This window comes from Chiloscyllium plagiosum, chromosome 19, assembly GCF_004010195.1.
Source record: "Chiloscyllium plagiosum isolate BGI_BamShark_2017 chromosome 19, ASM401019v2, whole genome shotgun sequence".
In the NCBI taxonomy this organism is placed as follows: Eukaryota; Metazoa; Chordata; class Chondrichthyes; order Orectolobiformes; family Hemiscylliidae; genus Chiloscyllium; species Chiloscyllium plagiosum.
In genome coordinates, this window is record NC_057728.1 from 21429306 (window position 1) to 21446435 (window position 17130).

At 39.6% G+C, this 17130-nt stretch overlaps 1 protein-coding gene across 15 annotated transcripts in view; it reads left to right on the plus strand.

Moving 5' to 3' along the window:
- Window positions 1–17130, plus strand: part of wnk1b (WNK lysine deficient protein kinase 1b) — a 153239-nt gene that overhangs the window by 13992 nt on the left and 122117 nt on the right. For all 15 annotated transcript variants that reach the window (XM_043709287.1, XM_043709289.1, XM_043709293.1 and 12 more), the window contains exon 2: window positions 10437–10609. In XM_043709287.1, the coding sequence (XP_043565222.1) occupies window positions 10437–10609 (173 nt within the window). The remainder of the gene's footprint in view (window positions 1–10436; window positions 10610–17130) is intronic.

Consider the following 17130-nt stretch of genomic DNA (forward strand, 5'->3'; position numbering starts at 1 on the left):
AGAGTTAAACATGGCAGCATAGTTGAAAACTACTCTCATCCTTTTGACATGTCCTGTGAAGTATGATTCCTAGGTACTGTTAGATGTGGGGTGGTTGGTTTTGGTGAGGTCAACATTTACTGTCCATCCCACTGCCATTCAGAAGATGGTGAGCAGTTGTCTTGAATTGCTGCAGTTCACGTGATCTAGGTGCAGTCGCAGTTCTGTTAAAATGTGGTGCAGGATTTTGTACAGCTTGGAGTGGAAGTTCATTTGGTGGTGTTAGCATGCATTTGCTGCTCTTGTTCTTGATAGTTGTGGCTCAAGTTGCACCACATTTTCTTTTGAGTGTAACCTTCTGCTCTCCCGGCTCCCCACCTTGTTTTCTTCCGTAGATTTTGTTTTTCAGACTTTGACAATTTTTCTTTTTTTCCTCCACAAATCCCCACTTTGCTCTCAAAGTTACAGTACCAGTGAAATTGTGACAAAGTTACACACACTGATTCCTCATTTAAGGTTCTACTTGCATTGTTGACAAGTCCAACGTTTAAGGGAAAACAGTGAAGCAAATCAGATTTTCTCATGACAATGGATAAACTTAATATAGATTCCATTGTATGCTTCCTGTCCAAAAAAAGTTGAGCTGGTACATTCTTGAAGGGAATAGCTTTTAGAATAAAATTTTTAGATGTAAGAACTGAGTGTGAATTGGAATGCCAGTAATGCTGGTGAAGCACATTCAGTCGTCTTCCTGGTTTGTGATCAGACTCCATCTAGTGGCAGAGAGTATTGTTGTTTTTGGCAGCAGCTGAAGGAGTTTAGTGGCGTCGAAACTGGGATGTTAAAAGCATACGTGACGGAAATGGGAAAGGAGATGATATTTGTGGTAATCTACCATCACTAACATCCCCAGCATAAGAGTGTTATTTAATTTCGCATCCTGGGCCTGTAAGCTGTTACTGTTCAGTGGAATTGGGTCATTAAATTTGAATAGCACTGAATTGAGTTGTTCCCCTCAGAGCTGATTTAAGCAAAGAAGATTTTCAGCAAGGATTGTACAGGTTAGGGACTAGGAATAGTAAGGTGAATAAGCCTTTAAAAGCAAATGGTAATAGAGTCACAGATGTACAGCATGGAAACAGACCCTTCGGTCCAACCCGTCCATGCCGACCAGATATCCCAACCCAATCTAGTCCCACCTGCCAGCACCCGGCCCATATCCCTCCAAACCCTTCCTATTCATATACCCATCCAAATGCCTCTTAAATATTGTAATTGTACCAGCCTCCACCACATCCTCATACACGTACCACCCTCTGCGTGAAAACGTTGCCCCTTAGGTCTATTTTATACCTTTCCCCTCTCACCCTAAACCTATGCCCTCTAGTTCTGGACTCCCCGACCCCAGGGAAAAGACTTTGCCTATTTATCCTATCCATGCCCCTCATAATTTTGTAAACCTCTATAAGGTCACCCTCAGCTTCCGACGCTCCAGGGAAAACAACCCCAGCCTGTTCAGCCTCTCCCTGTAGCTCAGAGATCCTCCAACCCTGGCAACACCCTTGTAAATCTTTTCTGAACCCTTTCAAGTTTCACAACATCTTTCCAATAGGAAGGAGACCAGAATTGCACGCAATATTTCAACAGTGGCCTAACCAATGTCCTGTACAGCCGCAACATGACCTCCCAACTCCTGTACTCAATACTCTGACCAATAAAGGAAAGCATACCAAACGCCGTCTTCACTATCCTGTCTACCTGCGACTCCACTTTCAAGGAGCTATGAACCTGCACTCCAAGGTCTCTTTGTTCAGCAACACTCCCTAGGACCTTACCATTAAGTATATAAAGTCCTGCTAAGATTTGCTTTCCCAAAATGCAGCACCTCGCATTTAATCTGAATTAAACTCCGTCTGCCCATCTGGTCCAGATCCTGTTGTAATCTAAGGTAACTTTTTTCGCTGTCCACTACACCTCCAATTTTGATGTCATCTGCAAACTTACTAGCTGTACCTCTTATGCTCACATCCAAATCATTTATGTAAATGTCAAAAAGTAGAGGACCCAGCACCGATCCTTGTGGCACTCCACTGGTCACAGGCCTCCAGTCTGAAAAACAACCCTCCACCACCACCCTCTGTCTTTTACCTTTTGAGTCAGTTCTGTATCCAGATGGCTAGTTCTCCCTGTATCCCAGGAGATCTAACCTTGCTAATCAGTCTCCCAGGGGGTACCTTGTCGAATTCCTTACTGAAGTCCATATAGATCACATTTACTGCTCTAACCTCATCAATCTTCTTTGTTACTTCATCAAAAAACTCAATCAAGTTTGCGAGACATGATTTCCCACGCTCAAAGCCATGCTGACTATCCCGAATCAGTCCTTGCCTTTCCAAATACGTGTACATCCTGTCTCTCAGGATTCCCTCCAACTACTTGCCCACCACCGAGGTCAGGCTCACTGACCTATAGTTCCCTGGCTTGTCCTTGCCACCCTTCCTAAACAGTGGCACCACATTTGCCAACCTTCAGTCTTCCGGCACCTCACCTGTGACTATCGATGATACAAACATTTCAGCAAGAGGCCCAGCAATTATTTCTCTAGCTTCCCACAGAATTCTCAGGTACACCTGATCAGGTCCTGGGGATTTATCCACCTTCACCCGTTTCAAGACATCCAGCACTTCCTCCTCTGTAATCTGGACATTTTGCAAGATGTCACCATCTATTTCCCTACAGTCTATCTTCCATATCCTTTTCCACAGTAAGTACTGATGCAAAATATTCATTTAGTATCTCCCCCATTTTCTGTGGCTCACTGGTCTAAAGTTCCCTGGCTTGTCCTTGCCACCCTTCCTAAACAGTGGCACCACATTTGCCAACCTTCAGTCCCCTCAAAGGCCGCCTTGCTGATCTTTGAGGGGCCCTATTCTCTGAGGAGAAAGTGAGGTCAGCAGATGCTGGAGATCAAAGTTGAAACTTTATTGCTGGAACAGCACAGCAGGTCAGGCAGCATCCAAGGAACAGGAGATTCGACGTTTCGGGCACAGGCCCTTCTTCAGGAATCAGAGTGGAGGATCCGGAGGGAGGTCCGTTGCTGGAGGCTGCAGATTTGTTGCAGGTACTGGTAGTCCTGGTTGGGTCCAAATTGTGTTGGTCGGAAGGTGATCTGGAGTCCATGGGGGATCAGTCGGTTCCGTAGGCAGGTGCTGAGAAAGGAGATATGGCTGTGGTAACGAGTCTGCTTCAGAATGTGGCTGAAGAGCTTCTGTGCAGAGGAGATGACCTGGGGTGTGCAGTGAGAGAGGGACTCACTGAAATCTTTGTAGAGAGAGGCAGAGAGCTTCTTCAAGGAAGGCATCCTTGTAAGAGGATTCGCAGTAGGTTGAAATCTTCGAGGAGAAAGTGAGATCTGCAGATGCTGGAGATCAAAGTTGAAACTTTATTGCTGGAACAGCACAGCAGGTCAGGCAGCATCCAGGGAACAGGAGATTCGACGTTTCGGGCACAGGCCCTTCTTCAGGAATGAGCAGAGAGTGTTAGATCTTTGTAGAGAGAGGCAGAGAGCTTCTTCAAGGAAGGCATCCTTGTAAGAGGATTCGCAGTAGGTTGAAATCTTCGAGGAGAAAGTGAGGTCTGCAGATGCTGGAGATCAAAGTTGAAACTTTATTGCTGGAACAGCACAGCAGGTCAGGCAGCATCCAGGGAACAGGAGATTCGACGTTTCGGGCACAGGCCCTTCTTCAGGAATCCAAAAGCCCTATTCTCTCCCTAGTTACCCTTTTGTCCTTCATATATTTGTAAAACCCCTTTGGATTCTCCTTAATTCTATTTGCCAAAGCTATCTCATGTCCCCATTTTGCCCTTCTGATTTCTCCCTTAAGTATAGTCCTACTTTCTTTATACTCTTCTAAGGATTCACTCGATCTATCCTGTCTGTACCTGACATATGCTTCCTTCTTTTTCTTAAGCAAACCCTCAATTTCTTTAGTCATTCAGCATTCTCTATACCTACCAGCCTTCCCTTTCACCCTGACAGGAATATACTTTCTCTGGATTCCTGTTCTCTCATTTCTGAAGGCTTCCCATTTTCCAGCTGTCCCTTTACCTGTGAACATCTGCCTCCAGTCAGCTTTCGAAAGTTCTTGCCTAATACCGTCAAAATTGGCCTTTCTCCAATTTAGAATTTCAACTTTTAGACCTGGTCTATCCTTTTCCATCACTATTTTGGTAACATGAAAAGGGTATGTATTTATTCTTACTAAAATAATATTCTAACACTTCCACTGAACTAATGAAGTGAGTTCGTCACTATAGCACAGACTTTACTCAAAGTAAAATGTTATCTCCATTTTGCATGCAGTTTACCTTGCTAACAGTGATTCACAGTTTCATTGAAAAGACATTAAACCAAGTTAGCAATGTTATTCTGACTTAATATGTAATTCAGATTTAGAATATTAATTATTCTGTATGCTTTATTGCTAGACATGTGTTAAATGTTGGGTGATTTTATCTAATTGCTGACCTGAGGAGCAGAAATAGAAAAGCCAGGTTTCCTTGAAGTTCAACTTAGAACCTCTGCAGTGGAGTCACCAAGAGTGTGGCCATTATTTTTACTGACAATGTTTTGGTTTATGTATAAACTAACATATTTAGCCTCCGCTTTGCTCACATTTTAAAAAATGAAACTTACACTTTAGTATGTTTGACCCATTCAGGTTGTTTCAAAGTACTGTGCAGGTAGTGAATTACTTGTTTTTTGCATTGAATATTTACTCTACTCTGCAAGTCAACATGGCAGCTAATTTACAGGTGCCAAGGTGTCAAAACTTCAGAGTTTTTGGTTGAGAGATAAATGTTAGTTGCGCATTGGGAGAGTTTAAAACTGTCATGGTAGGTTTTGAAATTCACATGAGTAGGGAGAAAATGCCTTGGTTTAAAGTATCAAATGAGAAACAACTCTGACAATGCAGCATATATTGTAATTTAAAAAAAAAGAATTTTGTTTATTTCAGAGGCATTTGTATTAACTTTAGTGATTCAAGCATTTGAAGTTTGAATAGCAGCCTTATGAATATTGTCAGAGCAGGAATTGGCCCTTTGAGTCTGCTCTGCCATTCAATGAGATCAGAACTAAGAATTTGTGTTGCAGACGTTTCGTCCCCTGTCTAGGTGACCTCCTCAGTGTTTGGGAGCCTCCTGTGAAGCGCTTCTGTGATCTTTCCTCCGGCATTTGTAGTGGTTTGAATCTGCCGCTTCCGGTTGTCAGTTCCAGCTGTCCGCTGCAGTGGTCGGTATATTGGGTCAAGGTCGATGTGCTTATTGATTGAATCTGATTAGAGTAGAGAGTGATTGAGCTCGGACATCAGCACACAGGAATATCGAGAGAGACCAAGGTTCAAAATCTTACCTCGTTGGCCTGTCTGTCTCAAGACACTGATGTCCGATGTTTCGGGCAGCTGCTGACACCATCCGATTGTAACGATCCTGCCAACTACACAAATATTGTCGTCCTGTTCCCCCCCCCCGCCCTGTTGAAGCAAAACACTCGGACTTTACTTCCTTAACTGTGGATTCTTATTTGATCGGAGTCATGCTTGTTTCACAAAAATCAGACCTGCCTGTTTATACCCTATACACATTCTCAACTTCACCGACCCATCAGCTATATGTCAGTGGCAAAACCTGCCTTTGTAGAGAGCATGGTGGCTAAATGGTTAGCATTGCTGCCTCACAACATCAGGCTCCTGGGTTCGATTTCTGCCTCTGGTGACTGTCTGCCTGTGTGGAGTTTGCAGGGTCTCCCAGTGTCTGTGTGGGTTTCCTCCAGGTGCTCTGGTTTCCTCCCACATTCCAAAGATGTGTAGGTCAGGTGAATTGGCCATGCTAAATTGCCCATAGTGTTAGGGGTAAATATATAGGGTAGGGGAATGGGTCTGGGTGGGTTCTCTTTGGAGGGTCGGCGTGGACTTGTTGGGCCGAAGGGCCTGTTTCCATACTGTAGTGAATCCAATCTAGACACCTGCTGGCTCAACCATCTGCAGTGTGGCGTCTCTCCACCCGCACACCCCTACCCCCGCCAATCGCTGCTTGCACAGACAGCAGCTTTAACAGCCAGTGTGGGTGGATAACTTGGTTTTAAAAAGTGTAGGAATTCCTTCCGCAGTCATTGGTATAGGAGACAGTCCTCTTCCTTTTCAGTGCCCACAACAAAAAATACAAAGAAATAACAAAAATGAATTGCCAGTGTGAGTTATAGATGCAAATATAGTTACAAAATTTGAAAACCCATTTGAACAAGTACATGAATAGGAACAGTTTAGAGGGAAATGGGCCAAATGCAGGCAAAAAGGACTCGATGAGTTTGGGAAACTTTGGCATGGATGAATTGGACTGAAGGATCTGTTTCTGTCCTGTATGACTTATGACCTACACATCTTTGCTTATTTATATATTCCAACAATGAAGGACCTTGCAATGAAGGTCAACATTCCATTTATCTTCCTAATTATTTGTTAAGTTGGGAGGACGTAGTTTGGGATAGGTTGAAAGTAGATAATGCATTATAGTCACAAACATGATGGATCATCTTTGTGGTTTTAGTTAATGCTGTTATGTGCGGAGAAGTTTTTGGGGTGGAGAGTGTTCTTTGCTGAATCAAATCTCGTGGCCTCTTCATCCAAAACCATTTTTATTGGGAACTATTTTGGGGAGGGTCTCCTCGAAGATTGGTCAGCAGGTGGAGGCTCTGACAGGTGCATGGTCTAAAGGCTCAAGGAGTGGAGTAAGTGAAATAGTGTGGCCTGTGTTTTCAAGAGTTTTGAGTCAGATGAGATGATTTGGGTTTAGGTGGCATCAGTGGTGAGAATGATTAACTCCTCTTCCACCCCTTTATCCTTTCCCATTTTTGTCTACTCCAGAGTAGCCTCCTGGTTCTTCGTTCATTGTGTGTCAGTGTTATTATAATGCACCTGTATTTTTGAAGTGCAGTTATTGTTCTAATGTATGAAATGCAACATCCCAATCTGCAGAAAGCAAACTCCCATAATTTACAATGGGGTAGCATTTAGTATTGTTTTTCTTTGATGCATAAAGGTTGCCAAGGAGACTGGGGAGGACATTTGTGTCTAAAACTGTCCCTTCAAACAACCTAGTAACTTAGTATGCAAACCACCATTGTGTCCGCAATCTTGAACTCTGGTTGAATCCATGAACTCTGGCTTATCAGTACCATAACTCTAATTTTCCTGTCATCTGTGCAAATCCCATGATATCCTTATTTAACCAAGATCTGTTAATTTTGATCTATCAGACAGGAAAGTGGGGTTGAGACCACCTTTAGATCAGCCATGATCTTCTTGAATTGCGGAGCAAGATTGAAAGACTGAATGTCTGAATCCTGCTCCTAGTCATTATTTATACAGTCTATAATCGTTTGGTCTACTATTTATTACCAGGCTCACAACATGGAGCAGTTTTATTGGCATTCAGCTGGGCACTCTTAAATGAACCAAGAACTAGTGTTGAAGAGACGTTTTCTTCTGACTGGCTATGTTGTGTATTGCAAATAATTTACAGATTGACTTGCTGAGTTTTGTTTTCAGCGTTTTTCAGTATTCCTGACGTAAGTTTTTCCCAAGAAAACTGAACTGAGTATCAAAATGTTTGTTTTCAGTTGGGAATTTCCTTTCTCAAGGAAGGAGTGATAGAATACAATAAGCTATTTTTCATCTATACAGATTTTTTTGTGCTCCTTTAGGTGGGATATGAAGTAATGTTGAAGAAGAACTTGATTGTGAATAATGCAAGACAGCTCAATAATAATTTGACATTAATTGTATTTTGTTCATGCAACGTGGGCTTGACTGGCAAGGCTACTGTTTGTTGCTGGTTCCTAGTCATCCTTGGAAAAAGATTTCATAATATGTATTAGAGTGGAGCTCTAGTAAGGAAGTACTGTTTAGAAATGTTGATTTCAATTGTAGTGTTTTTTTAATTTTTAGGGAAATGAAAAATGGTTTTGAATGATACAGTAATGGTCTTGCATGATATTTCATCAGCTTTCCAGATGTTTGTAAAAACAATTAAAGCACTGCAATTATATTTTGGAACACAACAATGAACACAAACCCTGGAAACTTAGCATGAAAAATGTGATTGGATTTTCTAATTATGACCTTTATGACTCAAACTGTGGTTTAAAAGGGAGTTTTGGATTTATATTCAATGTAGTGGAAGTAGTTGATTTTAAAAGTGTGCTCACCACCATTATGAGACTGAGACTAGAAATAGATTTTGTTGCAGGCAGCTGTGGTTTGTTTTCTTACCAAAATATAGCCAGCTGAAGAATAAAGTTAACCAAACTCTCTGAATATGTTAATTAATTCTTTAATACAAATATTTAGTTCTGACATTGGAAAAGAATTAACTAAATTAGTGGAGTGGTCCAAGGCAGAGAGGGGTAAGGGACTAAGTAGTTTCGAGAATTCAAGTGGCCTAGGGCCAAAAGCTTTACCGTGTTGTGGCAGGTACGTAAAGCTATCATCCCATCTGCAATTTTTGTTTGTCCAATATAGAGGACACAATTTTGTAATCAGTGACTACAATATATTGGTTTGAATGAAGTACAAATATTTTGTCTCACTTTACAGCATTAATGATCTCCTATCCTCTGTGCCTCATGATTTGTTCATTTATAATATCAGATTGTATTGTCAAATCAGGACATGCAATGCAAGCCCGACCTTGACCTTGATTTAAAAAAAAATGGAAGTATAATCGATTTATAATTTAGAAAACCTGACCAAATCAAACGGCACTAATCTGAGGAATAATGCTGGAATAAGTGCCCAGGTGACTGACTGTTGGAATAAAGTATGCAGATAACTTTCTGCTCACTGATGCTTCACAATGCCTGCAGCTTGGCCTTCAAGCTTATTAACTTTGAGCTGAAGCTCCTCAAACTGCAGACACTTAAATCAGAACAGTTGCCATAAATTGCAGTGGCAACTTGGAGCTCGCACATGCTGCAGTGGTGATACATCGCCTTTCCTACCATCTTTATTGTATTGATTTACATTTCTCTTTAATTTATAGTTCCCCTTTTCACTGGCTTCCCTTACTCCTAAAAGGTCCCATTGTGCGCACACTCCACTTGAGCAGAACTCAATGTGGACCTTAATAATCTATTTTCCATTTCAAAGTTAATCCTCAAAGTTTTGCCAAACTTAAGTTCCCTTCCATAAATCTGACTTGACTCGGCTTAAGCATTTAAGTTCCCTGCTACTTACACCTGTTAATAGATTCTAGTATTTTGCCTCCAAGTGATGAGGTGTACTGACCATGGCTCTTTGTTTTTTCCTTTCTCTCCCTTTTATATTGATGTAACATTTCCTACCTTACGTTCCTTGGGAACTGTCTTGCAATGTAAGAAGATTCAAAAATGAAACTTAATGCAATGATTCTCTCTGAAGTGGCTGATTATAAAATCAGGGCCTTGGTACTCTGGTGAAAGAGCAGCTCCGTGATCCTCTCGGACTGTGGTCACTGTACTTTATTTTACCCTGTATGTATTGTTTATTCATATTGATTTGTTTAAATTTCTCACACTTCTCAGTTCCAAATCTGTATTTTTATTTTGTCCTCTACCTTGAAGAGACACAATATATTTGTTTAATATATTTGCTATTTCCTTATGCCTCATTAGAGATAGAAAAAGGTAAATTATAATGTGCCTCTGTTTACTTTCACTAATATTTTTGTATGTCAGAACCTAGATAAAGTTGACTAATTTGTTTGTCTTTTATAAGTCTACTCTTGATTTCTTTTACTTTTCCGCATCACTTCCTTGACCTTTATAACATTTCTTGCTTTGATCCATCGACTGTATTTGACTGTTGTTCTTGACCATGGTTGGACCTTTTTAATGATTTAACTGATGTATTTATTAAGGGGAGATGATGGCCTAGTGGTATTATCACTGCATTCTTAATCCAGATATCCACATAATGTTCAGTGGACCCAGGTTCAACTCCTGCCATGGCAGATGGTGGAATTTGAGTTTAATTTAATTTTAAAAATCTGGAAGTGTGTGTCTCATGATGACCATGAATTTATTGTAACTTGTTAGAAAACCTTATCTGGTTTGTTAATGTCCTTCAGGGAAGGAAACTAGCTGAAATGTAACTCCAGCAATGGGGTTGCCTTTTGACTCAATTTAGGGATGGGCATTTAATGTTGGCCTAGCTAGTGCACCCTAACCTTGTGAACGAATTTTTAAAAGCTTGCAAATTGTTTGTTTGTTTCAGTGGTTGCCATTCATTGCTTGTCTATGTTGCATCTTATTGATTGTCAAGCACTTAAAAATTATAGATCCAATTAAATTTACATGTAGCTTTCAAAAAAAAAATTGCTTCTCAACACAGCCTTCATTATCACTATCGTATCATTAACAGGATCGAAAGTTGTCAAAGTCAGAAAGGCAAAGGTTTAAAGAAGAAGCTGAAATGTTGAAGGGCTTGCAGCATCCAAACATAGTCAGATTTTATGACTCTTGGGAATCAACTTTAAAGGGAAAGAAATGCATAGTATTGGTGACAGAACTGATGACATCAGGTACTCTGAAAACGTAAGTACAGTTTTTAAAAAATGTTTTGCTCTTCTCAACACTGCATTTCTAGTTCTTCTGTCTTTCTTCTTATGCTCTACCAACTCCCATACTCAAAGGTCTGAGTAATGAAGGCAAGTGTGCTAAATGCTTTCTTAACCACCCTGTTCATGTGATGCAAACTTCAAAGAATTATGTACCTCTGTTTTACAACACCACCCAAGGCCCTATCTTTAATCATGTAAGTCTTGACCTTGGTTGTTTTACCGAAAGATAATACCTCCCATTTAGCCAAATTAAGCTCTATCTGCTGATCTTCAATGCATTGACTCAACTGATCAAGATCTCTTTGCAATCTTAGTCTTTTTCACTGGCTACTATCCCACCAATTTTGGCGTCATCTCCAAACTTACTAATCATGTCTTGTATATTCTCATCCAAATTATTTATGTAAATGACAAACAAAAGTGGACCCAGTTTCGATCCCTGAAGAACACTGCTGGTAACTGGCCTCCAGTCTGCCATCATTCTGTCTCCTGCCATTAACCCAATTTTGTATCCAATTGGCACGCTTACCCTGAATCCCACATGATCTAACTTTATTAATTAGTCCACCACATGGAACCTTGTTAAAAAGCTTTACAATGTCTAGCACTCTGCTCTCATCAGTCGTCTTAGTTAATTCCTCAAACTCAATCAAGTTTGTGAGACATGATTTCCCTTGCACAAAATCATGGTGACTATCCCCAATCATTCCTTGCCTCTCAAAACGCACACAAATCCAATCTTTTAGAATCACCTCCAACAACTTATCCGTCGCTGAAGTCAGATTCTCAGGTCTACAGTTTCTGGGCTTCTCTTTACATCTCTTTTTAAACAAAGGCGCAACATTAGCCACTCTCCAGTCATCAAGCACCTTACCCATAGATACAAATATCTCTACAAGGGGCCCCACAATTCTCTCCTCTACTTCCCATAATGATCTAGGCTACAGTAGATCATGTCCCAGATGTGGTCAAGGTTTGCTCCTTCCTTAGGAATATTTACATATTGATTTTAAAAAAAAAACTTTCTTTAACCCATTTAACAAATTTTTCACCATCCAAGACTTTAAAACTATGGTAGTCCCAGTCAATGTTTGGAAAATTAAAATCACCTGTTATTACAACCTTACAATTCTTGTATGTATTAGAGATCTCTCTACTTATTTGTTCCTCAATGTCCCTCTGACTACTGAGGGGCCTGTAGTACAATCCCATCAAGGTGATCATTCCTTTTTTATTGCTAATTTCAACCCATATATTTTCACTGGACAAATTTTCACAAATGTCTTCTGTTGTTACAGCAGCAATCTTTTCCTTAAACAAAAATGCCACTCTCCCTTCTCTTTTGCTTTTCTATCCTTCCTACAGCATCTGAAACCTGGAATATTGAGCTGCCAATCCTGTCCATCCCTCGGCCAAGTTTCTGTAATAGCCATGACACCCTAATCCCATGTTCCCAAATATGCCCTGAATGTATCAGCCTTATCTCTAAGACTCTTTACATTGAAATAAATGCAGTTTAGTTCTTCAGTATTACTTCTCAGAATTTTTGCTCAAGGAATATCCAACTTTTCTGTTGCAATTTTCTATATAAATACTTCAGTACTCAGAAAAACTGGCATTTATAAATTGAAAATGTTCCTTTTCACTGCAACAACCCTGTGAATAATTGCTCAATATCCAGTGTGGGTCCATAATATATTCCACGCTGATGGAACAGCAAGAAACTGAGAGAGCTGCTCATTAGGTTATATATTATGTGAATACTTATTAACACAAGATTAGCATGGTTTTAGGTAAATGCTTGGCTTCTATGTTTGGAATCCATATTTCATATTCACATAGTCAAATTACACCACCCAACTTTTTTTTTAAAAAGGCAGCATTCATTCGTCAGTTAAAATAAAGTTTCATATTCAATAAGTAATTTTCCAACTTAGTTTAAAAAAGTTGCATGAATTTACATAGGTATTAGACATAACAACACATAGACTTTAGATACAAACTGAAAGAGAAAAATACAAATGCAATGGTTACCAGTTACCAAGGAAGGTGGTATTAAGTAAATGTTTGGATCTGCATATTGGCAGGTCTCTAGATCCTGATGGATTATTTTCTAAATCACATTAGATTCAGATAGATTCCTTTTAGATTGCAAGATAGCCAACGTAACTCCTGTATTCAAAAAGGTTTGGAAGCAGCAATCGGGAGACGATAGGCCAGTTAACTTAACATCTGTCATAGAGAAAACATTTGAAGCTATTATTAAAAGACGTTATAACATGGCACAAGGTAACTACTCAGAGCTAACATGGATTTGTCAAACTCCACTAGTTTAGTGGAGTTCTTTAAAGTAATATTGTATGCTCTAGATAAGAGAACCAGCAGATGTATTGTATTTAAATTTTCAGAAGGGATTTTCAGAAGGGATTTTATGAAGTGTAACTGGGGAAAACAGAAATATATGCTGTGGGCAACATATTGGTATGGATCTAAGTTTGCTTCCTGTTCGTAAGCTAAACAGTAGGAATGTCACGAGTGGTGAGCCACAGGGATTGATGCTCAACACTTGATAATTTATATCGATGATTTGAATGAAGGGATTGAAGGTACTGTAGCTAACTTGGTAGATTTTGTAAGTCCTCATCACAGCTCACTTTCCTATCTTCTTCATTAGAGATGTACAGCATGGAAATAGACCCTTTGGTCCAACTCGTTCATGCCAACCCAATCTAGTCCCATCTGCCAGCACCCGGCCCATATCCCTCCAAACCTTCCTATTCATACAACCATCCAGATGCATTTTAAATGTTGCAATCGTACTATTGCAACTACAATATTTCATCACCATACAAGGTAACATCAGTGAGTGTCTCTGATGAAATGCTGCATTTCTATTTATAGGTCTTAGTCTCTTAAGGTGGGTAATGTCATTTCAGTTCTTTGTTTCAAGGGATAGGATCAAAATCGATGTGTTTATTGATGGAGTTCAGGTTAGAATGCTGTGCCTCTAAGAATTCATGTGCGTGTCTTTGTTTCGCCTGTCCTAGGATATGTATTGCCCCAGTCAAAGTGGTGTCCTTCTTTGTCTGTATATACAGAAACTAGTGGTAGTGGGTCATGTCCTTTGGTGGCAAGTTGGTGTTCGTGTCTCCTGGTGGCAAGTTTCCTGCATGTTTCTCCAATGTAGAGTTTTTTTTTTACAGTTCTTGTGTGGTATCTTGTAAATGATGTTAGATTAGCTGGTAGTATCTGATGGATCCTTTAGTTTCATTAGTCGCTGTTTGTGTGTTGGCAGCTTTGTGGGCTATCATGCCAAGGGGTATGAGTACATCTTTCCTAGTTTCCATACATCCTAGGTCAGTCGAAACAAAGGCATGTACAAGAATTCTTAGAGGCATGGCATTCTAACCAGAACTCCAATAGTAAACACATCGATTTAGATCCTATCAATGTTCCCTTGGGAAAAACAAAGAATTGAAATGACATTATCCACCTTAAGAAACCAAGACCTATAAATATAGAGACTGGACATACCACCAGCGCTTCACCGGAGACATTCATTGATCATATAAGTTACCTAGTGTGATGATGAAAACATCTGAAAACAAATCTTCCAGCTCAGCGAGCTAACTTACTTATCAACCACCTGAGCTACATATCTTCTCAAAAATTGATAACTGAAATCTCTTCACAAATTTATTTCTCAGTTTCCAGCTGACTGTTGGGGTGGGGGGTCTATTGTACAATCCCAATTAAGTTATCATCCCTTTCTTATTCCTCAGTTCCACCCAAATAACTTTGCTAGATGTATTCCCAGGAATATCCTCCCTATGTACAGCAGTGATGCTCTCCCTTATCAAAAATACCTCTTGCCCCCACCCTTTTTATCCTTCCTATAGCATTGCTTAATAACACCCTTCCTATTACTGCGTGACAAGAACTGGACACAGAGTTCCATAAGAGGCCTCAGCAATGTCCTGTACAACCTCAACATTACTTCCCAACTCTTATACTTAGAGGACTGAGCAAGGCCCAACAATTAATTGTATAAGCCCTCCCTTTGTTTGTTGTACCAAACGCAGTATCTTGCATTTATTCAGATTGATCGCCATCTGCCATTTTTCAGCACATTGATCCATTTGGAATCTTAGAAAACTTTGAAGAAAAGTTTTCTGTACCATCAATTTTGGTGTCATCCACAAACTTACTAGCCACGCCTTCTATATTCTCATCCAAATCATTTAAATAAATGAGAAACAAAAGAGGACCCAGAACTGATCCTTGCAGAACACTGCTGGTCACAGGCCTTCAGTCCGAACAGCAACCCTACCAATCTGTCTCGTCTTGTTAAGCCGATTATGAATCCAATTGGCAAGCTCAACCTGAATTCCATGTGACGTAACTTTATTAATTAGTCCACCATGTGGAACTTTGTCAAAGGCTTTACTAAAGTCCAAGTCAACAATGTCTGTTGCTCTGCCCTCTTTGGTAACTTCCTCAAAAAAACTGAATCAAATTTGAGACACACTATTTTCCTCGTACAAAACCATGCTGACTTTCTCTAATCAGTTTTTGCCCTTTGTGTGTCCATAAATCCTATTTTATAATCCCCTCCAACAATTTAGGCCCAACAGAAGTCACTCTCAGGTTTATAGTTCGCTGGTTTCTCCTTAAACCTTTTTTAAACAATGGTGCAGCATGAACCACCCTCCAGTCATCAGACACTTCACGTGTAGTTATAGGTGTTGCACATATTTCTGCAACGGTCTCACAATTTCCCCCTTCCCCAACATTCTGGGATACATTTGATCAGGGCCCAGAGATTTGTCTATCTTTATGTTCTCTAAGACCTCTTGAATTTCCACTTCTGTAGTGTTAAATAAATTTTGATGTTTTAAAAAGTTATGTGTATTCTCTGGTCTCCCATTTCTTTCTCCATAGTAAAACTGATGCAAGATATCAATTTAGTACCTCTCCCATCTCCTGGGGTTCAACACAAAGATGACGACCTTGATCTTTAAGGGGCCCTATCTCTTCTCTACTTACCCTCTTGATCTTAATTTCTTTTTGTAGAATCTCTTTGGATTATCCTTTAACCTTAACAGCCAATGCTTTCTCATCTCCCCTCTTTGCTTTCATGATTTCTTTAAGAATGCCCCATCATCTTAATATTGGTTTAAGAGATTCAATTGAACCAAGTTGTATCTTTCTAAAATAAAGTTCTTTTTATTGACTAGAAGTTCAGTATCTTTATTGATCCATTGTTCCTTAATCTTATTAGCTTTACCCTTCACTCTAACTGGAACATTATGCCTCTGAACTCATGTCATCTCACTCTCTTGAAAGTCTCACTTGTCAGATGTCTTTTTACTTGCGAACAGTCAACTCTAATCAACTGTTGAATGTTCTTGTCTCAACCATTAAATTTTGCCTTACTCCAATTAAAAGCTTTAACTTTTATGGAAGGCTTAAACTTTTCCATAACCATTTTAAATCTAATTAAATTATGATCACTAGACCCATAGTGTTCCCAACTTTTACTTCAGTCATCTGCTGGTTCGTATTCCCAAAAGGAGGTCTAGTTTATCTCCTTCTGTTTCTGTGCTGTGCTTCTCTGACTCAGTGCTGTGCTTGGAGCTTTCCAATTTGTGGGATGTTTTGAGCATCTAGGGATTTTTATATCGTTACAACCAGTGCATCTCTGTAGTCTTTTTTTAAAGACCTTAGGATGTAGACCATTAGATCAGAGGATCTTGGCTCCCTTCTGTCCCCTTAGTTTTCCTAATAATTGTATTCTAGTTGATCTTGTTTGTTTGTTTTAGGTTCCTCCTTCCTTTGTCCCACTTGTTTTTCTACTATTTCAGGGTGCTATTTGTTTTCTACTGTGGAGAAAATGTTCCTTAAGTTTTTGCCATTTCCTTGTTTTCCATTATTAATTCCTCAGTCTCACTCTGTTAGGGACGAATACTCATTTTTGCTGCTCATAATGTACTTACTTGTAGAATCACTTGCCATCTGTTTTTTGTTAGTCTCCTGTCATTCTTCAATTTCTCCCTCTATTAATTTAGTAGCTACTTTTTAAATGATCCCAATCGTTTTACATCCCAATAATCTTCACAGAATTGTATGGTTTTTTTCCTTAGGTTTGATACAATTCATAACTTTGTTTAGCCACAGAAGGTGTACCCTTCACAAGTTCTTAATGGCATATATCTTAACAGAATTATGAAATAGCTACTAAAATGTCTGTCACTGCTTCTCCTCTGATTTGCCTTTTAACTTTTTTTCATCATATAATTGTATGCTCTTTATTCAAGGTTGAGACTCTACTTTCAAACTCAATTTTCTCAACCTCAACTTGAATGTAAAATTTGTTAATACTTAGAATCAAGATATGATTGGTCTTTTTTGTAGGATACTTTACTATGAGGTCATAAACTAATCCTATCTCATTATTCGGCCTAAAATAGTGTGCTCCCTGGTGGCTTCCAGAAT